At 44.4% G+C, this 27,573-nt stretch overlaps 2 protein-coding genes across 49 annotated transcripts in view; both read right to left on the reverse strand.

Moving 5' to 3' along the window:
• Positions 1–27,573, reverse strand: part of LOC310667244 (uncharacterized protein) — a 559,738-nt gene that overhangs the window by 387,882 nt on the left and 144,283 nt on the right. The window lies entirely within an intron of this gene.
• NCOR2 (nuclear receptor corepressor 2) overlaps positions 1–27,573 on the reverse strand; it is a 348,844-nt gene that overhangs the window by 260,950 nt on the left and 60,321 nt on the right. For all 48 annotated transcript variants that reach the window (XM_083418926.1, XM_083418964.1, XM_083418929.1 and 45 more), the window contains exon 2: positions 2,958–3,202. In XM_083418926.1, coding sequence (XP_083275052.1) covers positions 2,958–3,062 — 105 coding nt within the window. In that variant the 5' untranslated portion in view covers positions 3,063–3,202. The remainder of the gene's footprint in view (positions 1–2,957; positions 3,203–27,573) is intronic.

The raw sequence follows: 27,573 nt of genomic DNA on the forward strand, positions 1-27,573 counted from the left end.
CTGAAAGTGCAGCAGTAAATGTGTTTGCCAAATAAGACCATCTGCAGCTGTTCAATTTCCCTGCTTCTTCCTCCTAATTAGTGGGAAAGCCATTTGCAATGGAAAAGTTCAGTACTGCAGCAGCCGAGCAACAGGATCCGCCACAAACAAATAGGTACAAAGCCAACATTGCTCTCTGTGAATCATTTATAGCAGCACAGAGTAAATGGAGCTGCAGCACACCAGTGCGTACCTGAATGCTACAAAGAGCCAAAGACTATAGTATCATCACAGGGAAATAGACATTAAAACAGTGGAGACATATTTAGGTCCACTTATGAGAAATCCTCCATCCTTGGCAAACAGATGTTCCCTATTAAGCCAGCAAAGGGAAGCTCAGTCCCAAGAGGGCCTGTTTTGCACGCAGAAGGTCCCGGGTTCAAACCTTGGCATCTCTGAGTAGGGCTGGGAGAGACCCCTGGCTGAGAGAGCCACTGCCAGTCACTACAGGCAAAAGCTGAGCAAGATGGAGCAATGGTCTGAACATGGCATAAGGCAACAAACTATGTTCCTAAGGAACTAGAAAATCTAGTGGTAGGAACGCGACACCTCTTGTCTCTGCACTGCCATGGTGGCTTGCCAACTCTTTGTCCAAATGGCAGTACTAGTGGGGATCAAGTGACCCTAATCAGCCAATGAAGTCCCACCTGTAACTATAAATCGTCTGATTCTGGCCCAGTTTCTCAGTCCGTGCAATTCGCTACTCTGAGCAAGTTGAGCTTCCAGAATCTTTGACCCTGCTTGCCAGCTTGGCTGGTTGGCTGCATTCCAGAGCCCAAACCCAGACCATCACCATAAGCTAGCTGGTCCAACTAAAACTCCCCCATTGCTTCCAAAAACATTCAAGGGTTTTGCTCGGCCTTTGCGGAAAGCAAGTTCCAGGAAAGAGCCACAACTTGCAAGGATAACTATCCATGTCCGTTTACTGATCTGTTAATAATATTATTATTAAATATTTCTCAGCGCTTGTTATCAAGCAGCTACAACAGGCTACATCTCACCAGCATTCCAAAAATGATTGCCACCAGCAATGTTTTTGCCTGATTGTTTTCGCCTGGCTGAAATGTGTCCTCGAACTCTTGCCTGCCTGGATTAGGGATTGAGAAATACAATACTTCTTCATGCAACAAACACTGGAATTTGCTCCCAAGAGGCAATGATGGCCACCAACTTTAGAAGGGTTTAGAAGAGAATTAGACAAACTCATGGAGAGAGAGCTATCAATGGCTACTAACCATGACGGCCGGTGCTCTGTTGGCGGCAGCAATGTTTATGAATACCAGGAACCCACAAGTGGGGAGAGTGTTCTTGTGCTCATGTCCTGCTTGCTGGTTTTCCGCAAACACCTGGTTGGCCTCGATGAGAACAGAATATTGGACTAGATAGATAGGCCACTGTGCATCTGTTGTTGCACCCTCTTTTTCTTCTGGCCCCACCCATCACCAGCATATGGCCCCCAAAATGTGTTCTTGGTCTGGAAAGGGTTCCTTAGCCCTGTCTTACGCAGTTAATAGCTACAGGAACCCTACCAAAAACAGAATTCTCTGCATTTAAATTTCTCTAAGAAGATAAAAGGAGGCTATTGATCAAGCAGGTCGCCCTAACTCACAGCCGCCTGACCCAGCATTTTTCAAACAAGAGTTGCAGATTCAGGACAAAATAAGGGATCTGGCACTCCTTTGTAATCAAATATGTTGTTTCAGATAAGGGTCAGCAGTGTAAACCAGGTTGAATTACTCATTTGGCTCTTATCTGCATGGATGCAACAACAGGCTTGAGAGACAACAGCATCTTCATTGTTCCAATGACCTTGTCCTTGTCATCAATCTGCAAAGCTGCTGGTTGCTGGGGGGGGGGGGGAGTGTATGTGTTAATCTCTTTCAGGTAGCGGCTAAATCAAGACACAGCTCCTGCTTATGGGGGATGCTGATTTCCAAGGTTACTGCCACTACAAAGAAGAAATGTGAACAGTGCTTGGGGGGGGTAGGGGGTCCTTCACTAAAATCCACAAACCTAGAGTCCATGCCCCACCTCTCCCCATAGTCTAACCCAACAGAGTGGAGGGTCATAAATAATAAACAAACAAACAACAGTAGATTGGAAAAAGTTTCTGACTCCCAACTGTTTATAACACCAGCAACAAGAATGGTCTCCAGTGACCTGAACTTTCCCCACCCCCAACCTCGGGGTCCTCATCCTCTGATCCTGCAATTCCCCCCCTGGTGCCACAGGGCCTATGACACTTGGCTCAAGAGCGGTGAGAGTGGCCACCTTTTCCTCCCTTGTGTGCAGAAACTAGGTAAAAAGAATCAACATTCCTTCATCCGACCACTTTTGCCTCTGGCCCCACCCACCACTGACATGCGGCCCCCAGAAAGCTGCCCAGAAGGGAAGGTGGCCCTTGGAATGAAAGAGGTTCCCTAACCTTGGTATAGGAGTTTCCTAAGGACTGGCACCTCAGCAGACCCTCAAGCCATGCCTTCCAGCCACCACCACCACCCAGTTCCTCCCAGCATCTTCTCCTCTGCCCTAGGAAAGCACACACAGGCTCAGAAAGCCATGAGATGTGGCCGTCAAGGTCAAGACTGGCAGGAAGTGCTAAGTTTGCATGCAAGGAACAGCCCCATGATTCACCAGGTGATGAAAGAAAAGAAAAGAAGGCTGAGCTGGAAGCCAGTTATCATGGTAGAGCTGGGAAAGATTCCTGTCCGATATATGGTAGAGTGGCTGCCAGTCAGTTACATGAGTTACTGAGGTACATGGAGCAATGGTTTGGCTCGGTATAAAGGCAACCTCCTAAGAGCCCTCTGAAAGCTGGGGCCAGCACTGTCAGACACACCCAGGCTCCAAACCCCTCACCACCATACAATTCACCTTGGTGATTAAACAGAGGAGAAGAGAGAGGGCCACACACTCACCACATGCTGTTGACTTATGGCTACCGGGTAGGACATGGCATGAGGAGGATAACGGGATTCACTCCCTCGCCACGTCTGCGCCACAGGTTGGGTAGATCCAGACATTGTGGAAGAAGTCCAGAGGGGTCTCACTTTTTCTTGTGTAGATATAGAGAGAGAGAGATCCCCAGAATCTGTGATGCGAAGCACTAAGGAATCCTAGATTTCCTCCTCATTACGCACATGTTGGACGACTCATGCTGCGACTGCAAGGTAAACAAGAGGAGAAGAGAGAGAGAGTGTTAGAGCACAGTCAAAACCACTTTGGGAAGAGGCCACAGCTTTGTGGCCATGTGTATCTTTTGCATGCATAAGCTCCAGGTTTCAATTCCCAGAATCCGCAGGCAGAGTTCAGAAAGACTCCTGCCTGAAACGCTAAAAAGCTGTGGCCAAACAACACAAACACTGATCTAAAGGGTATAGTTTCCTAGTTTCAATTGACCCAAGCAAACCTGAGAAGAATTCAAGCCAAAGAAAAGGCTGTATCCAGCTACGTTCTATCAGAGCAGAGCCATTATGTGAACATGAACCCTTAGTTCCCTCCACTTCAACGGGTCTGCTCCAAGAAGAACTGAATTGGAGACACCCTCAACTTCTAGCTCTTCTTATCACTCAATAGTCACTCCACCGCTTGCCAACCTCTGTTATCTTACCCAGGTATATATTATTTAACTTTACTACAATGTTAAACCAACAGGCAATGAATTCTTTACTTGTAGAAGACTCTTGCCAGATAAGCCCGTCCTGAAGAAAAGCTTGAAGGCAGCAAGCTCTCTCCCCCCAGCTACTGCCCCCCCCCCAGCCAACAGGACGTTCAGCTGCCATCTTGATTAGAAGCCAATGGCAGACTGATCCTGCACCAGAAATTTGTATGATCCTCTTTTAAACCCAGACACCACAGGATTGCACTGTCAGTCATCTCTCTTTTTTTATTTAAAAAAGTTAAGAGAAAATAACTAATTCTTTTATCCCTTCCACATAGGGGATGCCTTCCCAGTCCCTGGTTTTGGTTGCCCTCTTGCAGTCCATTGCTACTGAACAGATGAAGATGCAGGAATGTGAAATGTCCAAACTCTGCTTTTGCTTCCCTGCACCAAAGTGGAGACCACCCTGATATATGCACAAATAAAGCAGAGTTTTACAACCTGCTGGCTTTTTATGGACACTTACAACCTATTTTGCTTGGAGATGGTCGCACGCGCTTCGCTTTGTCAGGTTTTCTATTAAAAGTAACGAATGTCTCCATGCGCGCCCTTGACTGCCAGCTGTTTAAAGAGGCATTAAGCTTGGTTCCTGGCATTAACTCTTAATTATACAAAGCATAAATTGCCCACCGCTGCCTGCAGGGCAGATGGGAAAGCTGCTACCACTCAGCTGCTGCCCATCTTCTCGGAAGCACACAACTTCAGCCCACTTTTCAAGCAAACAGCCTAGTTCAAGAGCACAATTTTATTTAAGGTTTTTTGCTTTCCTTTTTGCAAACCTTGCAGCAGAACCAAGGGGCAGACCTCCCCACCACAAACAAGGCTGCTTCCTTTTTACTTTCTCCTGATCTCTGTTGAAGCTGAGAAAAACAAGCCAAACAGACATCGATTTCAACTGAAAGTGGAATGTGTGCACATGCAGAAGCATCGAGAAAGAGGAAGAAGAATGGCTCTTTCCCGCACCCAACCCCTCCTCAGCCTACAAAATCAGTCTGCGCTGATAAGGCATCCCCTCTTGACCACAAAAACGGACACCAGAGGGGCTGCAGTTCCATGCCTGCTTTCATGCATGTCGGTTGAGGGATAAAACAACTGCCAAATCAACAGAGACTACACACATTGGCTACCTCAAGGCTGGATTGCTGCAACATGCCCTATGTGGGGCTGCTCCTGACGCTGGTCTCGGGGGTGCAGGCAGTGCAGAATGTGATGGCTAAGTAGCTTGTGGAGACCCAACACAGGACACCTTGCCGGTGGCATTTGCACTAGCTGCCAGTCCGCCACTGGGCCATACTCAAGCGTTGGTACTAACAAAAAAGGCCCTATACGCCTCAGGACCAGGTTACCTGAGAGACCACAATCTCCCTCATATGCCCTATAAGTCACTGTAGTCTGTGCAAGAGATTTTCTTTCAAGTTGCAAAGGTATCAGAAGCCCTCTTGACAATAATTCAGAGCACAGCTTTTAGTGTGGACCCTGCCCGTTCTGTGGAACACCATTCCTGCCCAGAAAGGACAGGCACCCACTCTTTGCTCTTTCCAGAAACAACCAAGGCTTTTTTTGTTTCAACAAGCCTTCCTAGAGGGATGAACAGGTTTCTGCCACAAGTGTCCACTTCGCATTGTTTTTAAATTAATCTGGTGTTCTTTCTGTGTTGTCTTTTAACTATTTTAAGGCGTTTTCAATGCATTTTGCAAACAAATTTAGAAGTACAGGTCCAACTATTTCTTTTTCTCATAAAGCACCGTGCAAGCAGAGAAAGGGAGGGGGAGGGACCAGCAAAAGAAGGCCCCTTAATCCTTCATAAGATCACACTGCATGAGAAAGTAAGTAATGGCAGACAAGCTGGATTTAGGGAAGGATGTCCGTCATCACAACTATTTCCCTGGAACACAACTGGTATGGCTGAACGGAGCTTTCTTTAGATGGAGGTCAAGGCCAGCTTAAAAAACAAAACACACAAACATAACAGCAGTGTAAACCAGTGTCCACATATGTGAAACACAGGAGAGAAAATAAAACTGTAAGCACATGATGAGTTTACCATACAGGGAAGATAAATATCCATGCTTACCAACTGATCTGCATTCTTCACATATATTTAAACAACAACACAATAGCCACCTTCATTTCACCAACAGCTCGTAATAATCCTCCATTTGCAGGTCCCTTGTGCTTGCATATTAGGATAAACGATGCTTTTCTAATTTCCCTTCAATTTTAAGCACCTGTGGGGGGGTATTCTCTCACTGAAATGTGATGCTCATTTGATTCCCCCCACATCACCTTCCTAACACACAGAAATTGTATTTCTGGCAGAAACTATCTCTGATGTTTTTGGAATGTCATGGAAGCCGCCTGCTAGAAATTCCTTTGTTGAACATAATTGCTTGGATCACAAAACAATATTTTTAATGATTGAACATCCTGAATAAAAGCTGCAAAATACGTGCCTTCATTGCTTTGAACTCTGCTGCATCGCTACACAGCTTTTGTTGTGTTCCTCCATTTCGAAGAACATCAACCAAACCAAAGAAAAAGCCCCCACATGTTTTAAATTCAGGATGTTCTTCCTCCCAAAATCACCACCCCTTTTCCATTTTGTTTTGCACCTACTGGTATGGTTTGGGAAAGCAAATGCTAATTTCCATAATGGGTCCAGGGCATTCTTGCAAGCACTTCCATAAAATTTAGGAGCCCAAAAACTTTTTGAAATAGACCACGGCCGTAACCCGGCATGCTCAGCATCATACACTGAGAATCAAGGGAAGGAGGCAGGTGGTGTGTACAATTTTTCTGAAGCTTCCCTAGCTAATTGCCTAGAGCAGTTTTAAAAATTATCCCTGACAACTGGTCCCGCTAGCTAGGGCTGATGGGAGTTGTAGTCCAACAACAGCTGAAGACCCAAGTTTGAGAAACATTGACCAAGAGGCAAATCCTAAATGCTGCAGATGAACAGGTAAGTGACTGTTTGCTTGCTTTTTTGAGTATCACCCAGGAATACAATATGGCAAAGTTTTCTTTACATTTTTTTAAATCCAACGCTTTCTTGGAAGATGGAGCAAACTTGTTTTCTCCTGCTCTGGAGGTCGGACCCCAACCAATGAGTTCGCGTTACAGGAAAGGAGATTCTAACTAAACACCCAGAAAAACTTTCTGACAGTAAGAGCTGTTCGACAGTGGAACAGACTCTCATGAGAGGTGGTGGACTCTCCTCCTTCCTTGGAGGTTTTTAAGCAGAGGCTGGATGACCACTTGTCATGTATGATCTAGTTAAGATTCCGGCACTGCAGGAGGTTGGACTAGATGACCCTCATGGGTCCTTCCAACCGTACGATTCTAACTAACATTGTATAAAAATACTGGTTTCAATATGTTTCTCTATGACTCTTGCCGCTGGTCCTCGGACAACAAAAATTCTCACAATAATCATCACAAAAGCACTAAAAGGTAAGTCTTTGGTGTTATCTACTACAGAAATGAGTGTGCGTTGCTTTCTTTTTGTAATGGAAAGGCAGGAGAGGAATGCTTACAATAAAATATGCAAACCAACATCACCACCACAACCCCTTTACTTGTTTACCCATCTCTATCCCACCTTTGCACAAATGCCTCAAGGCAGCTAACAAAACCCATTTCAAGTCAAACACAGTAGGGAAGGAATAAAACAGGAGTGATCTCTGTATTCACCTCGGTCCAGTATACCTGAAGGAGCGTCTCCACCCCCATCATTCTGCCCAGACACTGAGGTCCAGCACTGAGGGCCTTCTGGCGGTTCCCTCCCTGCGAGAAGCCAAGTTACAGGGAACCAGGCAGAGGGCCTTCTCGGTAGTGGCGCCCGCCTTGTGGAACGCCCTCCCACCAGATGTCAAAGAGATAAACAACTACCTGACATTCAGAAGACATCTGAAGGCAGCCCTGTTTAGGGAAGCTTTTAATATTTCATGTATCACAGTATTTTAATATTCTTTTGGAAGCCGCCCAGAGCGGCTGGGGAAGCCCAGCCAGATGAATGGGGTATAAATAATAAATTATTATTATTATTATTATTATTATTATTATTATTATTATTATTCATTCACCTGAAACTATGGTTTATTGTAACATGCAAACTGGGCCAATATACACCCGCAACACACATGTTTTTCAATCATTTCTACTTCCTGCTTCCAGTGTTCATTGTTCTAGGCGCATTTTGCGACAAGGAATTTCATTAGCGCAAGTAGTTTCTGAGCTCTGGGAGCAGTACTGCGCCTAAGATTTCAGATTAAAACTGCAGTGGAAGGAAAGGAGGACCTTTTTCGGCATTCCCCTTTCCAGCTACTCTGTGAAGACTGGAGAAGAGACCCTCTTAAGAATACTAGGGGGGTGGGCAGGAGAAGGACTAGACCCTGTGAAAAATGAACATAATATTATAGCTGCAGTTCATTCATTTTCAGCTTTGTATTCTTGTCATAAAAAGTGTGCCTAGACATTCTGCTGTTGCACCCATAACCTAGGTTTAAGTTGCCATTTAGCTCCTAGCTTTCCCATCTCAGTTTCTAACATTGCCTGCTTCTCTTTCGGGGACACAAACCCATGCATGACTAAGACAAATGCCTTGCCTGCCCCCTCACCACCCCACACTCCGCCCCCAAGTCTGTCTGCCTGCCACAAAAAAGTGCATGGCTCTGGGCAAGGTCTGCTTTCCCCCTTTTCAATGCCTTCACCACTTAACTGTCAGCCCTTGTCCAAGTGAAGCATCTTTATTAGTTCCTATTATTAGAGGAGTCCTCATCTTCAGAGAGAGAGAAAGACACTTTCCCAACATGACTCACAGCAGCCCTCAATTACTGAGGAGGATGCAAGCAAAATAAAAGAGAGAGAGAGAGAGAGAGAGAGAAGACATCTTGATTCTGAGAGCTGTTATTGTATCTGGGAGGCTTGAGAGTGGGAGGTGGAGTGGAGTGGGGTGGGAGATGCTCAGCCTGCTTCCATTTAAAAACAACATGCAAAACACAGGGTCATACAGATGACTTACGGAGTACGTTTTAGGTTAAAGTCATTTCTCATTTAGAAACAAAAGCCAAAAGGAAAGGTCAACCAAGCAGCAAACAGGACATTAAGATCCAAAACATGATACACTGACTTTAAAAATATTTGTGTATGTATTTATTGCCCAAAGTCATTTTGTTGCCAACTTTCTATCTTCCATATACCTTGAAATTGCTTTTTTAGGTTGGAGGAAAAGGGGAAGAGAGCATGCAAGACAGACATAGCCAGTAAAAAAAAATTTAAAGTGAGTTTCTTACTCACTCTTACACTATAAAAGTACAGTGGTAAAATCAGAGAAAACAATGTGCAATCAGAGGAAATGGGTGGGCCCTGTAAAATCATGGACATGAAAGAAGCATTCTCTTCTTCACAGAGCATTCTACCTTACCTTGATTCAGGTCTGGTGAAGGATCACTTCACCCATAAGTCCCAAGAAGGAGTAGTACTCAAGAGGACATGCTGGTACAATTAGCTAGTGACTGGGTCCATGGTCCATCTAAAAGACACGGAATCCAAACTGCTCTGGAAGTATGCCACATGGCAGGTCCAGTGGCCAAGGATGGTGGGAGCTGGGGTCCCGCAACATCTGGAAGGTACCAGTTTGGGAAAGGCTGGAACCAGGCCAACAAACTGGGCATAATGAACAAAAACCCTGCCTCCCACAGTCTCTGTTCCTCACTACCACTGTCACTCCTTTTTCTTAGCCACCAGGCATTGCCCTCCACCAAATAAATAAATTTGCACCCTCAATCCCAAACACTGCTGGTTGTGAGCAACTGTGGCCCTGCCTAGAGCATCAGAACTGGAGACTTTAGGAGCCATCAGGTTGCAGAAAGCAGAAGCAGCAGATAGGTCATCCCTTTTTTGTCATGAGCCTTTTTTCCCCCTCCCAAACTGACTCAGCTATTCATTTCCCCTCCGGCTGCATCAGCAGCTACTCTGCAACCAAGGCAGCAAAAACAGCACCTAAGAGCAATGGCAGAGCTGACGGGGGGGCGGGGGGGAGAGATTGCAGAAGGCAGGGGTACAAAATTTGAGATTAGGTGACGAAATATTTAAGCTAAGAGGGCTTGGCCCCTGCACAAATTGATGGGCTTACTAGAAATCGTTTGCATTCCAGACACATTATAGGTCAAGTGGGAGGGGAAACAGTCTTTAAGCAAACACATTATGGAGATTTCCAGCAGCAGCAGCAAATCACAATCTGCAGTCTTAATTCTATTTGAGATGCAACTAGGGAGGGCGAAGATGGCTCACCCAATCATGTTTATGCAGCCCAAGGGCTAAATGTAGCCCTCTATCTGGTCAGTTTAGGATTCTTCCAGGTGATACTCCTTTCTTGTTGTCCACGCCACGCCCATCACTGAAACTGCTTGAGTGTTTTAGTCTGGCTGAAATGCATCCTTGAACTGACAAGGGTTCCAGGTGACAAGGCTTCACTTTTCCATTGAACCTCTCCCATCCACTGATGACGAAAGCCAGCCTCAGGCTCTCCACTACGCAGGAGGGTGAGGCCCCCTTGCTCCCCACTCCAAATCAGCTGGTCAGGGTGGAGAGGAGATCTTGCATCCTCTAACCCAGGTTTCCACAATTCAGCCTCCCTCTGTTTCTTCCTTTCCTCTGTCTGAGCCTGCCAATCCAAGCTTGAGCCCGACGGTGTTGTAGTGCTCATCACATCCAGAAACACACCAGTGTAGCAACCCCCACTGCTGCCTGAGACCAGGGTGGGGTGACGCACGTGACCCCCTCCATGGGGCAGGGTATCCAAGTGGGCGGGGTACGCCACTTGAGCAAATGCATCCCTCCCAAAAGGGAAGCAGCTGGTGTGCGCCAGCCCAGCGCTGTGGAAAAAACATCAAGGGGTGCACCGCTGGGAGGGCACCCGGGACTCAGGAGGGAAATCTGCAGGCCAGCGCACACCAGCCATGCCCCTCCTGGGTGTCCCTTCCAGGTGCCCTCCTGGCAGCATAAGCCACCCTGCTTTTTTCAGAAGTGCTGGGCCTGCTGGAGGGCAGCCACGGCCAGGAGGCAGGCAGCAGCTGGGGTGCCCTGCAGACCCCGTGCCACCTGCATCGCACCCCACACTGTTTCCAGGAGGGAGCCCTGCAGCCCATGGCACCCGCCCCCTACTGTAGAAACTCCTGACTTTTGTATGGATGGGAATGGGATGCATTCAAACCAATGTGGGCTGTGCATGCTTTTATTCTGTCCCTGGTGCCATGTAGAATATACCAGTAATAATGGTTTGAAGTATGCTTTGTTTTATTTTCAGTTCTCTATTACCATTTTGGGTGTTCCTCACCTTGGGGCCTTCGAGTGAAGAGTTCACTATAAATATTTGAAGTAAGTAATAATCTGAATCCAACAAAGGGTTGGAGTAACATCAGACGCCATGCAATCAAAGTTCCTAGTGCAAGGTAGAGTTGTCCCCTTTCAACTTCCCTACAATACGCCAATCTATAAGAACAGCCAATATAGCAGAAGGATAGACAGAAAGATTTAAACCTCTCCATCCAGCCAAGTACCGTGATGTTACCTGCTGCAGATTCTGATTCTGCCATAGTCAGTGTGGCCAAAGAAACCGCTTGGGGGCTGGTTTCAGTCCCAGACCATCAGTTCACCACCCCGACAAATAGTCTGCACGAATAGTAACTTTTGCAAACGTATTTGCAAGGCTGCTTAAATCCCAAGCATGAATATCTGACAGCCAGCAGCGCATAGGAATATGCCGTATGTTTCCTTTCTCACCAGGAGATGCTCCAACAAGGAGAGTTAAAGTCCCATTTTGACATTTGTGTCATTTTAAGTAAAGCACAAGATTGAAGTAAATTGGATTAAGTGCAAATCTTCCTCAGATGTTTGCGGTTCGGACTGATTTATAGATAGATGTCATTTTCACGTCACTCTGGGTTATTTAAGAAGCCTCTTGGCTGCTGCTTCAACAGTATTATTACAAATCACACATGGAGATGACTCTGAAGCAAAAGGCAGGGAACAAAATAGCATATTACCCACAGCAGCTCCGAAGGAAGGAGAAGTAGGTGAGAAATGACATTAATAATGATCATACAATAAAAGTATCTGGAAAATACAAATGGCTCAGAGAAATAAAACAGGGGAAAGCAAAACAATGAAATCTTGTTGCACCTTAAATACTTAACAGATTTATTGTGGCATAAACCTCACATAATTGCATTTCCCCCGGTAACTGCATTTGTAAATAATTGCAAACACAATTACGTGTAATCACATTTTCCCTGCAGCAGCAGCAGCCAACCTTGTTTTGGCAAATGCATCAAGCTAAAACCCAATGTTTTGTATTTCAAAATGTTTACCCTTTGTTCCACTAGTTTACATGGTAGCTTTCAAAAACTATATGCAGATAAAGTGAAAACACTATTTTTTAAAAAATAAAAAAACAACCCCAAGAAAAGAGCAGTATACAGTATACAAGCATACAAAGAATCTGAGCTCAGCAGATATGTCTGGTTGAGTACGGTGTGATTAAGAATCATACCCAAATGACCGCGGAGAGTTTCCAGTTTGCTTGCATAATTTGCTTGCAAAAGGCCCCAGGTTCAATTCTAGGCAGTTGGGCTGTCTGTAAGAAGCACTTAGCCGCCTGGAAGCATCCATGCAGCCAGTCCCCTCTAGCCCAAGGGCAGCACAGTCCCCTCCGATACCTCAGAGGACTCCAGCTCAGAAGCTCTACTGTAAGGTTCCCCAATTTTCTTTGTTCATTAACCCCTTGATGAGATTATAAAATTATCATTGAGCCTGGTCCAGATTGTTAGGCATATAACTGAAATAAAGTCAAGCAATATAATCAATATTTATTAATCACTGATGCCCAGAAATCATAAAAAATAAAAATAAAAATATTTTATGATTTTCAGACATTCCTCCTAGCAAGGGAAGTACACTCTGTGCATGTCCATGCCTTTTATTTCTGTAGCTCATACATTCTAATTAGATTTTTCACACAATACCTCATGGGCTTTTCTACCTCAGGCCCTTTTTGACCCCATCAGGTCTTATTTCACCCCCTGCACTGTCCCATCAACCGGAGGGGGGTCAATATCAACCATTTGGGGAAACCCTCCTCTAGAGCAATCCATCTAGAGTCAAGCAGGCTGGCCCTTTTGAATCAAGAGGCTTCTCTTAGCAAAAGTGGAGCTAGCGAGGCATCTGTGGCCCCAATTCATGGCTCAGTCTAGGGCTGGCTGCTGCTAAGTCAGCACCTGAGCTCTGCTCTCATGGAGTCTGCAGCCTAAGCTGTCCAGGGTAACCTTAGCTTGCCTCTGCTGAACTTCGGTTGGACTCACCAATGACTGGTGGTTGGTAAGATTCTACCAAATATGATTTATTTTTATTCTTTAGGTTCTTATCCCACATCGTCAGTACACTAGTATTCCCAAGCACCATACGATCAATGAGAGGCCAATAAACGTAACAGAACAGGGGGGAACTTATCTGAATCCAGGTCAGAAACAGGGAAGGAGCCAGAGATTAGCTGGACTGAGCCACCAGGCTCAGCTGACTTGCTAATGCAAGAGTAGGCTCTCAGGTTCCCTGAAGGCAGGTGTATATAACTGAACCGCTAGAGATCAAGAAGCTGGAGCAATTCCCCTCTGAGGAAAGGTTACAAGGGGGGTGGTTAGTTTAGAGTAAAGGCAAGTAAGAGGAGACATGTTAGTGGTATCATCTAGTGGAGGTTGTTGTTGTTGTTGTTGTTGTTGTTGTACCCCACCCAAGTGGACAGTGAAAAGCTTTTCTCCATCTTTCATAAAACTAAAACTTGGGGACATAAAATGAAGTTGAAAGTTGACCAACGAAAATACACTTCTTAACAAAGCATATAGCTAAAACTCTGCAATTTGCACTCACAGAAGGTAGTGGTGGCGATGAGTTTCAATGGACTTAAAAGAGGATTAGACAAACTGGTGAAGGCTACTAACCACAGCAGCTATTCTGTACCTTCACTGCCAGAAGAAGTATGCCTCTGAGTCATAAGCGGTAAGAGGGCTTTTCTTAAGTTCCTACAAAATGCTGTCCGTTGCACATTTAACATGTATCAGGAAGACGCAGGGAATCTCAGAAGAACAAAATGAAATAAGCAGGCCACACAAAGCTGGCCAGCCTCCCCCGACTCCCGTCCTCAGCTTTGTTAATGGCTCAAGATTTATGCCCCATGTCACGGCCTCCCTATTAATTACAATTCATTTCTGAACTGCCACTGAGTCCTAATCCAAGGTGGGTGGGGAAAATATTTCCTCCATCAGAAGCAGGGTCTTCCTACATTATTTAACATGCATTCTGTAGGCTAAACTGACAGGCCTATTTTACTTTAAATAAAAGCTAATTGGGGAAAAATTGCTCCTCCAGGTGTCAACACGTTGATAGGGCTGCCCGCTGTTTCAGACATCTTGATATTTCAATTTTAGCAGTATGATGGGCCTGCGGGAAATCGGAGAAGGGAAAGCACTTGCACTCCAAAAGAGAAACAGCGGAGCTGAGGAGAGTCGTTTTATTTCTAGAGAAAGGGCCTCGGGGAACAACGTGCCTCTCTGGAATTACGAGATCTGGTTCACCAATGCATCTGCTCCTTCAGAAAGGCGAATAAAAGCAGGCAGGTGAAAGGGAGTCAGATAAAGGCCTGTGCACCCAGCCCCCCCCCCCCAGACTTCTTGGGGCTCAACGGGACTCAGACTCCATCTATGGTGGCACCACAAACAAAACAAGCCAGCCCAAGTCTGCCTCCCTGTGATTCCCCATTAGCTCAAGGGGACAAATTTAAATGGACTATCAACTAAGACGCAAATTCAGCCAAGAGCAGACCAGTTACACACAATTCAAGTGCTTATAGAAGTAAAACACACTTTTTAAAAGCACCTCTTAAGGCTGACCCCCCCCCCACACCCAGGCGTTTTTTTTCTGGTTCACATTGTTTTGTTTCTTTTGCTTTTAATTTCCTAAAGAGACCTTAAATATCTGTTTGTTTCAAACTGTGTTCTGTTAGAAATGTCATGAGCTGGGTTTTAAAATTTTGTAATTGTCTTATTTGTTTTTCAAGAACTGTTTTAAACTTTAATTAGATAACTGCAATTCCCCGCACAGAACTATAATTCCCAGAGGAATTGGGTGCCTGCCTAACAACTCTGAGCACCCGTAACAAACTACACTTCCCAGGATACTTTGAGGGAAGCTGTCACTGTTTAAAGTGGCATGATAGTGCTTTAAATGTACAGTGCAGATGGGGCTTAAATGCTCTTAGGACACATGGGAATCCTATAGCTGCGTGGATTTGCACGTTCTGAGACAGTGTGCCTTTTGAAGCTGGTGGACTCTCCTTCCTTGGATGTTTTTAAGCAGAGGTTAGGTGGCCACCTGTCATGGCTGCTTGCAGTGTTCAAAATTAGCCAGGTGCCAGGCGCATTTTGCATCTGACTTTCGACCACTTGCGACCAAGTGAAGATGCCTAGGCGCCAGTATAGTGCCTGACATCTCCACCATCTGGAGATACATGCCTGGGGATCATTGGATCTGGACTGCTTTCACACGCTAAAACCTGGGGGTGGGGGGTTGTTTATACTTTTCAATTTTATACATTTCATTAGTTTTACAATCAATTTAACATTTCAAAGTTTGACTTCCCTTCCACACTTTCTGCAGTTCCTTAAATTTATTTTTTAATATCTTCTACATATCCAAATTCATTTAATTTGCTCATTTAATTGTCTACTTTAAGTATATGCTCTTATGAAACTGCAGGTTATTACAATAATCCTGCTAATGTTTTTATCTGTTTGTAATTTATCTGTAAATATTCAAAAAACCATTTCCATTCTTTAACAAAAAGGTTTGTTATTTTGATTTTTATTCTTCCAGTAAGTTTCACCATTTCTGCATATTCCATAAATTTTTGTATCCATTCTTCCTTTGCTGGGACTTCTGCTTCTTTCCACTTTGGGGCAAGTAGCATTCTTGCTGCTGTAGTAGCATACATAAATAAATTTCTGTCCCTATAATTCCCCAAAGAAAAGCTTCTGGTTTTTTTTTACAAAAGTTATTTTGAACATCCTTTTCAATTCATTGTATATCATTTCCCAGTAAGCTTTAACCTTACAACAAGATCACCACATAAGATAAAAAACCCCTTCTTTCTCTTTACATTTCAAACACTTGTTTGATTTAGATTTATACATTTTTGCCAGTTTACTCGGTGTTAGATACCAACACTATATCATTTTAAAATAATTTTCTCTTAAACCATAACATGCTAAATTTTATATCCACATTCCACAATCGTTCCCAAACTTCCATATCTGTATTATGATAGATATCTACTGCCCAGTGTATCATTGAGGATTTTACTTGCTCATCCTTTGTCTCCCATTCCAGTAATATTTTATACAATTTAGACAACACTTTTACATTACATTCCAACAGGTCTCTCTCCAGTTCCCCAAACCCTTGCATCCTATCTTTCGTAAATACTTCATTCAAATGATATTGTAACCATGTTGTTAATTTCCCAGATAATTCCTCTTGTTTTAATAAATTTCTTAAGATGTCCACCCTTCTATCACATTCTTTTTCTTTACCACTTTAGCTTCCAGCGGTGAGAGCCAAAGTGATGTTCTTACCTCTAATCTATCTGTTATATTTTATCTGCACAATCAGAATGAATTTCTGGAACCAAATTGTTTTTTCTAGGCAGCCTGAGCAGGAGCATTCACCATCAAGAAAAAGAGGTCGGAATGGGCCAATCCTTGGATCAAGTGACTTTTCTTCTTTACGTTCTCAAAGCTCTTAACCTGGCTCAAGGTTGTCATCTGAACTAGCCGGATATATAACTGAGAATCAATCAAAGTCAGTCCATCATTTGAAAAATAAGACTTTAGACCTGTCTTGCCCAAAAATGGCAACTAGACATTCTGTTTTGGTGACTGCAGCCTTGGTTTTAAGGAGCCATTTGGCACCGAGTTTTTATATCTGCATTTCTAACACTGTGCTTTAGTTGAGATTCCTGCCATGCAGGAGGTTGGACTAGATGACCCTTGGGGTCCCTTCCAACTCTACAATTCTAGGAACACCAGTTGCATGTTTCTTGCATGGATCAAAATACTGTATCCTTGGAAACCCAGTCAGTAACAATGCATTAAATCCCACGGCTTTCTCTCAGTACCCCAACCAAGGCAGGCCTACCAAAAATAAAGCCCTTTATCTCTTGGTTGGGGGGGGGGGTTGCAGCCAAAAATATGAGTAGTTCCGTCCGTCCCCCTCCCATTTCAGTTCTGGCAGTGAGTAATAACTCTTTGTAGCTATGGTAACCCTGGCTGCCGTCCAAAGAGCCTGTGGGTGAATTGACACACCACTACGAGGCCCGATGGAGGCGCAGGGAGGGAGGGCTCCAGAAACAATAGTTAAGCCAGCCCAATAGTCTTGTCCCCCCACCCCACTTTAAAAAACCATTTCCTTCACTGCAGCTTAACCAATTTCTACTATCAAGCTTCTCCTTCTCCAGTTTTGCAGGCCTACCTGTTTGAAAGGGGTGGGTGGGTTATGGGTTGTAACCAGCGAAAGCCTGCTCAGAGAGAAGACCTACCAAAATTAATGAAACTGACTTAACCAGGTCCACTAATTTCAATGTCTTTACTCTTGAGTAGCACAGGAAACAAAAAACCTTTTTTTTTCCACACCCCTAAATTTCATAGAATCTTAGAATTGTAGAGCTGCAATGGGCTCCAAGGCTCATCCAGCCCACCCCCATAATGCAGGAATCTCAACTAGATCATACATAATTTGCTTTACGTTTTGGCTATGTTTCCCAGTGAGTTGCTGCATATTATTTTTGGAGGTTTTTCTTGGAGGTGGGTCCTATAATTAATTATAATTGCCTTTCACATACATCCCAAGGTGATGTACAAAATAAAGACAAATAAAAAACAGGCACCAAAAATAGTACAGAAATTAACAGAAGCTAAGTTAAAAAACAATTTTAAGAATGAAACTCTACAGCAGATATTTATACATCCAGCTGGCAAAGCTTTTTTTTGGGGGGGGGGAGATGATGTCTTCAGCTGTGCAGATGTTGTACACCTGTGGTATCTCAAGAGGGATGCCGTTCCACAGAACAGGGGCAACCACACGGAAAGCCCTGCTCTAAGATACTGCTGAGCAGGCAAATTCTCATCCTATATACAAATCCTTGCACAACAGACAACAGACCTAGGGGAGCCCCAAGATTTGCAGAAGTACAAAAAAACCCTGTAGAGAACCCCCCGCAAACACCCCAACATAGATGGAGCACACTGGTTAGCTGCTGCGAATGGAAACCTTGGGGGATGGGATGGAGTATCCTGGGAATGGGCATGGCTGACTGGCAAGCTTGATGAACAGCAACATTCCACACTGCAACATTTTGTTTCAGGTCCCCCCTCCTACCCCCACTTCTTCTTTTTTTAACAGATTTGCCAACTCTTTTACAGTGGTACCTTGGGTTACATACACTTCAGGTTACAGACTCTGCTAACCCAGAAATAGTGCTTCAGGTTAAGAACTTTGCTTCAGGATGAGAACAGAAATCGTGCTCTGGCGGCGCGGCGGCAGCAGGAGGCCCCATTAGCTAAAGTGGTACCTCAGGTTAAGAACAGTTTCAGGTTAAGAACGGACCTCCAGAACGAATCAGGTTCTTAACCTGAGGTACCACTGTACTCCCTTCAGGCAGTCCAAAATAGCTACTGCGGTTCAACCAAAGAACAAGGGTGGGTTGGAATGGCTCGCTCATTCATTCATTCTTTCATTCCTTCCTTCCTTCCTTCTTTCATTCCTTCCTTCTTTCCTTAATTTATTTATTTAGACTCAGAGCAACACTAAAACCAACTAGAACAAAAACTTAAAAACAAAAAACAGGACGTACAGATCCTGTCCCACTAAACATTAAACCCTTCAAATTAAGGGCCAGAAGCCTGAGTAAAAAATGAAAGATTTTGCCTGGTGCCTTAAAAGGATGGTGTGGGCAAGCCTCTCTGGAGAGATTGTTCCACAAGCAGATTACCCCAAAAAATTCTACATTGTCATTTGCCTACTTTATTTGTATCCTGTGTCATCTCCAAGAGCTCAGCAGGGTTTATATGGGCTTCTCATTTTATCTCATAACATCTCTGCAGGGTAGGTTAACTGAGCACATGCAAACTGGCCACCAAAAGACATCTTACTAAGAATCATGAACTGGACTGGGAAAGTGTTTCACATACAGCAAATCTGCAAATCACTTCTGCAGAAACAAGATGGAGGTTTTGTGTAAATCCTGCAAGAAGGGTAGTGACCAGAGCAGCTTCCACAAACCTCACAACCTCCAGGTGTGTATTACAACTCCTATCATTGTCAAGGAATTTAGTTAAAAATATCTTGCAAGGTACCAGGTTGTCAAAGGGTACTCTTTTCTTTTTGTGTGCAACATAAGGAGTTGGAAACATTTTTTAAAAAATGAGGACAGAACTTGTGCAATCGGGTATACCGTACTTTTCCGTCTATTAGAGGCCCCCATGTATAAGACTCAGTTGGGGGACTCAATTTTAAGAAAATGAGGGGAGATGGCCCAAAGTTGTTGAGCCTCTCCCCCCGCCCCCTGCCCCCGCTGCTGATAGGAAACAGTCCCTAGATCGTTTCCCGGGTGCAGGTAGGGAAAGCATCTAGGGAAGTGGAGCTCCAGCCAGCCAGCTGGAAGCGCTTCCCATGTGCAGCGGCATTGGGAGAAGCTGTGCCCCGCCAGCCAGCACCCCCAGATCGCGACCCCCCATGCCCCTATCCATATATTGGACGACCCCAGTTTTTTGACATGATATTTGTGTCAAAAAACCTCATCCAATACGCGGAAAAATACGGTAACTGCTCTTCTGTAAATCTGGAGGTCACAAGGATGGCAAAGACTGTGTTAGAGAGATCAGGAAGAACCAAGTTCGAATTCCCCTCCATCTAGTAAGCTCACTGAATGGCCTTCGTCAGTTACTGCTTCTCAGTCTAATCCAACTCATTTCTTGGGAGGATAATAAGACTGATAGGGGGCGGACCATGTACACTAACCCCGAGCTCCTTAAGTGCAAGGGTAGTGTTTCTAAATAAATAAATAAATAAATAAGTAAGTAAGTAAGTAAGTAAGTGTGAATCAGCACCACAATCTTCAAAATCACACCTCCTAATTTCCATATGAAAGTGGCAATGAGCCTACCATCTCCTCTGCAATATGTCATTTCCCCCTATGGCAATGCAATTTACTCTGCCCATATCAGAGCTCTTTTTCATACTGTAAAATGCAGAGAGAACCGCTTATATAATAAGCTATTAGCATGTAAGGGGCCCATGGGACCCCCTTGCCACATTTCCATGCTACTCTCACATTTGGGGGGTGTTGCAGGGGAGAGCCTTTTCCAGCCATTAAAAGCTGGTGCTCAATGCTGAAAGCATACAGGAATTCCACACACCACAAAAACCCTGTTTTATAGCCTCATCAAATACATAAGCACTGGAGCACAGTGCAAGGATCCTTTCCAACACCGGGTAAATACATGCAGATTTAAAAAGTGTTCATGGGCTAAGACTGAGCTTGTGCTAAAGAAGGAAAACCAGCTGGTGGCTTTCAAAACAAACAAAGCAAAAGCCCCAAGGGACAGTTTTAAACCCTCCCTGTGAAAACCCTGCTCTGGCATGGATCAATGCTTTTGATGAGGAAGAGAGAAAGAGAGGGGGAAAGGAGAAGAAGAACACAGAAGAACACATCCTTTAATATTTATAGCACACCTAAAATGTACTCCCAACACTTACAGCCTGCTTTATGCCCAGGCAACTGGCAAGAGCAAAAGCTATGCGAGCTTCTTGTGTGTGCTGAAATCCATTTAAAATGTGCTTTCCATGTGTGCAGGGAACTTCATTTTCATTCGTATCTATATTTCTTTCATTGTATTTGTGGAGCACCCATCCCACCAAGTTCTCTGCGTGGGTTTACAGAAAATAATAAAAATTCAGGTAATAATTAAAACACAAAAAAACAAAATCACAAAAGCAGTAAGGCCAGCCCCAACCACAACCCCAGAAACCCACAACCAAATAAAATCACCAAAACAAAATCCCACATTGGCTAAAACTATCTAAAACCAGCATTAGAATCCAAGAAAATTGAACTTTATATTTTAGCGTGTGTGTGTGTGGCTGGAAGTCTACTTTGGCATCAAGAGGTACATACTTGGTGCAAGGACTGAAAACGGCGATCAACTGAGAGTTAAAAGACCTGTGAAAACAAAGCAAGCCTTGCAGGTGCCAGGCAAGCCTCTCTTGGGAGGCCCTTATAGATGTGGGGGCTACTTCTGCCCAGCAGCACCTGCTGCGTATCTGTGGGGTGGGGGGCAAACATGGAGAAATGCCTTGGCATGACAGTGACCGATGACCCAAATGGACACACACACACACAAGCACAAACACACTGATGGCATGCTAATGAGAGCTTCGCCAGAAATCCTTTTAACAAAAGTTTTATTTGTTGATATTTCAGGATTTTCACAAATATTCACTGTATTTTACTCCCACCCTTTGTCAAAGAAGCTCACTAGCATTTGTCTTGAGCAGCAGAACACAAGAGGTGGTGCCCCCCTCACCTCCACTTCCTGCCTCATCACCTGTGCTGCCAGCAGAGGCAAGATTGCTGCCAGCAGAGGCAAGAGGCTGCCGCTTTGTGTGGGCCGCTGCAATGCAGGTAACAGAAGCACGGCCCAGTGAGGCAGCAGGTTTCTGTTTCACCAAGTGATGAAACAAGGCGCATCACCCCAACTCAAGATGCTGTACATGCTTTCCCCAACTCCATTTTATCCTCACAGTAGCCTCACAAAAATAAAAAGGTAAAGATATCCCTGACCATCAGGTCCAGTCGTTCCCAACTCTGGGGCTGCGGCGCTCATCTCACTTTACTGGCCAAGGGAACCGGCATACAGCTTCCGGGTCATGTGGCCAGCATGAGTAAGCCGCTTCTGGCGAACCAGAGCAGCGCACGGAAACGCCGTTTACCTTCCCACTGGAACGATACCTATTTATCTACTTGCACTTTTTAGTGTGCTTTCGAACTGCTAGGTGGGCAGGAGCAGGGACAGAGTGACGGGAGCTCACCCCATCGCGGGGATTCGAACCGCCAACCTTCCGATCGGCAAGTCCTAGGCTCCGTGGTTTAACCCACAGCGCCACCCGCGTCCCTAGCCTCACGAAAATAGTTTAGGCCTAAAGAGTGAGTGCTCAGACCAGAGTCACCCAGTGAACTTCATGGATGAGCAGGGCTTAATATTTTCCACCACCGAAACTCAGAACTGAATCTCCAACTGGTCTCTCTCCCCATTTGTTCCCAGGTCACACTTTTGAAGAGGAAGCCGGTATGGACACTTCCAAAGCAGGACACTGGAAGAGGTGCAATTCCTGCCCAAATGTTTAAAAAGGGTAACCAAAACACCGTGTACTTATGGTGTCTATAATACTATAATTACCAATACTCCTGGAACAACTCCACTTGCCATTGTTCTAAAACTAAAACGGAGGGGAGGCACCTCCTCTACAATAGCTGCAGGAAGTCACCGTTATACTCACTCGTAAACCAAGATTTAGATACACTTACATTTTAAAATATAACTCTTTGTCCCACAAAGCCATGTATCTAATACCTTCAGTTGACCCACACATTTTTCCAGCTTCTTTTTTGTTCCTGCTTTGAAGAGACAGAGGCACAAACTTGAAAGGCACTGAAGAGTTCAAAGCCATTTATAATCAAAGAATCTGGAAATTTGCAAAGGGCAAATTTTTGCATGCATACATCCAACCCCTTAAATTGTACACAAAAAGCAACGACATAGAGCAGTCTTTGGTCACCTGGTGCTGTCAAAATGTTTTGCGCTGACATTCTCATCAACCCTATCCAGTAGTCCAAAACATCTGGGGGGGGGCACCAGGTGGGCCACAGAGAATTAAAGAAAGGGGATAAGCACAAGCAATTGCTATTCAGGCAAGAAGACCAGCAAGCGAAGTTGAACCTGGCCTGAACGGGCCTTGAAATACTGGTCCTCCTCTTCTAATCTTTTATTTCCACTCCCCTTTCCCCCAGTCTCTTGTAGTCTTATTTTGAAAGTTTGGTGGCAAGTCACCTCCCTCTATATTTAAATTGATGTGAGCCACTTTGAGAAGAATTGCTGTCTTAAAAACAGGGAGGAAATACAATCAATCAATCAATGTGTAGGGGTAGCATAAACCTAGAAAGTTTGGTTGAGGCGTGGGCTATGAAAAGTCTGCCTCTTCATTACTATTGCAGGTGTCCCCACACTTGTGGGGGAGTTATGTTCCAGGCCCCTGCGCACCTAAGTGAAAATCGCTTCTTAAGTGGTGAGCATCCTCTAACCCCCCTATAAACATACTTTCAGCTGCTTTCTCTTCAAACCACACCAGAAAGACTATATCCAAAAATATCCACTACTAGAATTGAAACTCTGGGGTTGGCAAGAGGCTGGAGGACACATGAGAAGGTAGCAGCAGCAGCCATGGACAAAGCCCCGCTGTGGCTCTGGTCTCTTCAGGGCTTCCTCCACCCTCACTGACATCCTGTGCGGGCTCCGGGGGGGTCTCTTTGAGAGCCATGGGGACTCGCCAGCTCTCCCGCCGTTTTCAGGTTTGAACTTATTTATTAAATTATTTCCCAGCGCTGCACATATACATGGTCACGCACGAGTCAATTATGTATAAGTGGGGGGGGGGGCGCCTGTATTATATTCCTTGACTGCCCTTCCCCAGCAGATCCCAAGCTGGGGTACAATCCTCTAAAATTTAACATTAAAAACTTTTTTAACAAAAACTGATTATTTTCATAAGAATCTACTTTACATGAGCAAGTATTGTGAAAGTTATTTTACAACTTTTTAAAATTGTTAAAGTAAAAGGTATATATTTAAATGGAGTCCATTCACACATGTTTTGTGCAAGCAGGCAATGTGAAATCAAGGTTTGTAAACAGCGATTACAATACTAGTTTGATCATTAGGCCTCTAATGACCGAAATGCTTTCCCTTCACACATTCCTTATTTATGCCCCCAACTGAAGGTGAGCCATTTTTTTAAGCATTAGTTTAAGGGGATGGGGGAGAGCTGCAGGGAGACTGGGAGGAAATCCCAGCAATTAACTCAAGGAGTTCCGACAGCAAATTACACTGTTCAGTCATGTGTGTTCCCAAATGGCTTGATAAAAAGGATTTTAGAAGAGAATGAGCAAGAATGGCATTCCTAACAATTAGCTGAGGTAGGATGGTTTAATCAAGCTTCCCCACTGCAAAATACCAACTTGTCACAAGCTAAGGATGAGAGGGGCAATTATCAAAATCAATCACCATGTGGCACTTGGTAATTGAAGGCTCAAACATTACCTTGGGCTGAGATCCCTTCACACACAAGAGCTGTCTGTGCAAGCAAGCAACATAATATATGTAAACTGCAAGCTTGCAGATCTCTGATGCAGCAGAAACTCTCTAGGTTCCACAGTGTAACTTTAACACATTCAGGGCCGCCTAGTATCAGAGACAGTCCTGGGCTCAACATCTAACGGTGCACTTGCTGCTCATGCAAATCTCTGGCCTGTAAAAGTGAGACAAGTAGTCACAAGTCAAACTTACAAAAGCACAGAAACTGTATTTAGTACTTTCGGCGAGTGGCATGCATACAGGTACGCAGGAATGCACACATCTTTCTGGCATGCAAAGGTTCTATTATTTGCTAGCATAAATACTACATGCATATTTATATACCACCACTGTGCAAAATGCTGGATTGAAAGTGTACGGTCCCTGTCCCAAACAGCTTGCAATCAAGAATTTGCAGGTGAAGAGGCAACAGGGCAAGCAGAGTGAAATGGAGGAAGAGGTAAACATTCATTCCATTTATCTCTATCTAACCTTAGTAAGATATGGGGAATATGCAGCAATGCCAATCCTGATCAATGAGTGGGATCAAGGCAATTTCCTGGTTCACAGCTTGCGCTCATCACACAACTTTTCAATTTACAGCAGCTTTGCCATCTTTATTGTGTTCCTCTTCATAAGAGCCCAGTAAAATAGGTTACTATTACTCACATTTTACTGGAAGGACTGAGGCTTAGAGACGTTAATAGGGTTAAGCCCATACGAAGGGGTCACCCTTTCAGTTGGTGGAAGAGCATCTGCTTTTCATAGTCTGAGAAAGAACCCCGCCTGAAACCCTGGAGAGCTGCTGCCAGTCAAAGAGTAAGCAAGGCTGTGCTAGATGGACAGGCGCTCTTTAGATGGGGAGCCCGGAGAAGAGAGGTTCATATTGAAAGGATTCTCCCTACATGCAGAACGGCCATGGGTAACCTTTTCAGTCCGAGAGCTACATTTCTTCAATCCAAAATTTGCAGGGGGCACATGGCAACGTCAGAGTCAGATATTTACACAAACACATACATACATATACCCTGTTCAGGTAAGCAATGGGCATCAACACAGTCCAAATACACATTCCAGTCAGCAGGGAAAACACAGAAAGCAAAGGGCAGGAGTGCGAAAGGATACGGTGAGTGGAGGGGTGAGTGGCACAGAGTCCTGAGAAAATTTAATAAATAAAAAATAATTCTATGTCTTTTTAAATGTGTTTTGGGGTGCTGTTATAGCTGTGTTTTGTTCTTGTTCTTATTTTGTATTTTGATGCTGTGAAGCCCCAAGGTCTTTGGATGAAGCACAGTATACAAATTTAATTAATAAAATAAATAAACGATAACCCAGAAGCCTGAAGCAACACACTGAATGCTTCATTTAATGGCAAACCACATTATACATAATACATTTCATGTTCCTAAAATAACAAAGTGACGTTCAATCTGTAAAGGGTGTTAAAAATGTATATTTTCACACACACACACACACACACACACACACAAATATTCTGTCCTCCCTGCCCCCATCACGTCAAAATTTCCAGAACTTTTACATTTTTATTCACAGTTGACAACACTATGCTACGTGGAGCCTGGCATGGCCTGAAGTAGCAGATTCAAGTGTTGCACGTGGTTTTCAGGTCAGCTCACCCTCAGGCACTGCTCTGCCACCTGTTCTCAGCCTCAGCTGCTGAACCTGAACACGTGCATTTAGGATGCTCACTGTATTCACCGCTCCACATTGACTCCTAAGCTGAAAAGAACATCGTCACTGAACCGCATACTTCCGATACCCAAATACCAAAAGAAAAAGGACCACACCGTGGTTTTCAACGCATTTCATCCTTCACTGGAAACATGACAACAAGCCCTTATAAGATAAAAGCTATGACAAAGATGGATAAACACGTTTCGCGGAGATGGAAAATTGGCTGGAGACGTCAAAGCCATTTCACTTCAATATCTGGTCTGTGAGGCATCAGTGCACCCAATTTAGCCTTACTAAAAAGGACTAAAAATAGAACTAAGAGGTTTATATTCTGTGCACAGTGGCCAAAAATAAAGCCTAGGTGTATTTTTAAAAAACAAAACCTGAAGTGGTAACAGAAAAGAAATTCAGAATGATAAAATGAAGCGGAATTGCCACTGGCAACAAAATATCCAAAAACCTCTTTTATTTGTGGAAATTTGCACCTCACTCTGTAATTTACGGCAAAAGCGGCTGACTAAAGGAAAACTGCAGAATGCAACTGCAACTAACCAGTACAAACTACTACTGTATAAGATAGCCAGGGCTGAAAGTTGGGATATAAACATGAATGAATGCCATGTTGGCGTGATACTGTCCCTCCAACAACTTAAAAGGGCTGTGAGGACTAAAACGCATAGAATTTGTTCTCACATTGCACAGGACAAATGGAGGTTATGGCGCAATCCTGCTCCCTTATCCACGTGGTTCAGTGACTGCGTGAAGATGAATCTGAGAATACAGTTAGCAATGGGAAGTGGAGGAATGGTCTTAGCTATGCTCAGCTCAGTCATTTGCCTGAACCCATAAGTATACTTTATTCAGATATACCTGCAATTTTAGGGCTTTTCAAGAGTGCTTGATTGAGCACCTTTAGAAACCTCCCTGGGAGCAGGAAGCCAGGCTTGTTAGGGACAATGCCCGTGGGCTTTGCAGGTGTGCCCTGCCCCAATCACTGGGTTAACCCTTTACCTGCTCAGGTGGAGACCCGAAGACAGCACTTGGAACTATTCCTCTGAAGCTGGTAAATTAAAGGCAGGAAAAGATGGTCTCGTGTTTTCACTGTTCAAGTGATGTACAAAATATTTCAAGTTAAGAAAAAGTTTCAAGTGCAATGTTCAGGGAAGACTGCAGCTGATATTTCCCCAAACTTGGCTTCCATGCCTGTGTTAATTGCACAAAGCCCCACTGCTTTCTTCCACAGCGAGAATCTCTGTCAGAAGTTGCTCTAGTTTATCTATTCTTGTGGCTTAGACATGTGGCAACAAGGCCTCAAAGGGAGCAAAAGAGGGGGGCCCGAAATTTAATGCAGCTTAGCTTTGACCACGAAGGGCCTATTCACACTTCTTGTCCCACTGCTCCCAGCCCCCCCAAACCACTTTAGCATCCAGTAGGAGCAAATGGCCATTCAGGTTTTCCCTGCATTGCCATTTGTTCTGATCTATCGCTAAAGAGTGTGTTTTCCTTTCGAAAGGAGCGAGGCAAGGGAGAAACAACTCGGACCCATGCTTTCTAAGCATGGCACAAGCAGAAGTGTGGCCGAGCCCAAAATTGCACCTGTCAACTGTATTAATTTCTCCACCACCTTTTCTTAACCTTACGACCAAGGAGGCTGGCTCCTGGAATTAT

Source organism: Podarcis tiliguerta (assembly GCF_965153285.1).
Source record: "Podarcis tiliguerta genome assembly, chromosome: 16".
NCBI classification, from domain to species: domain Eukaryota; kingdom Metazoa; phylum Chordata; class Lepidosauria; order Squamata; family Lacertidae; genus Podarcis; species Podarcis tiliguerta.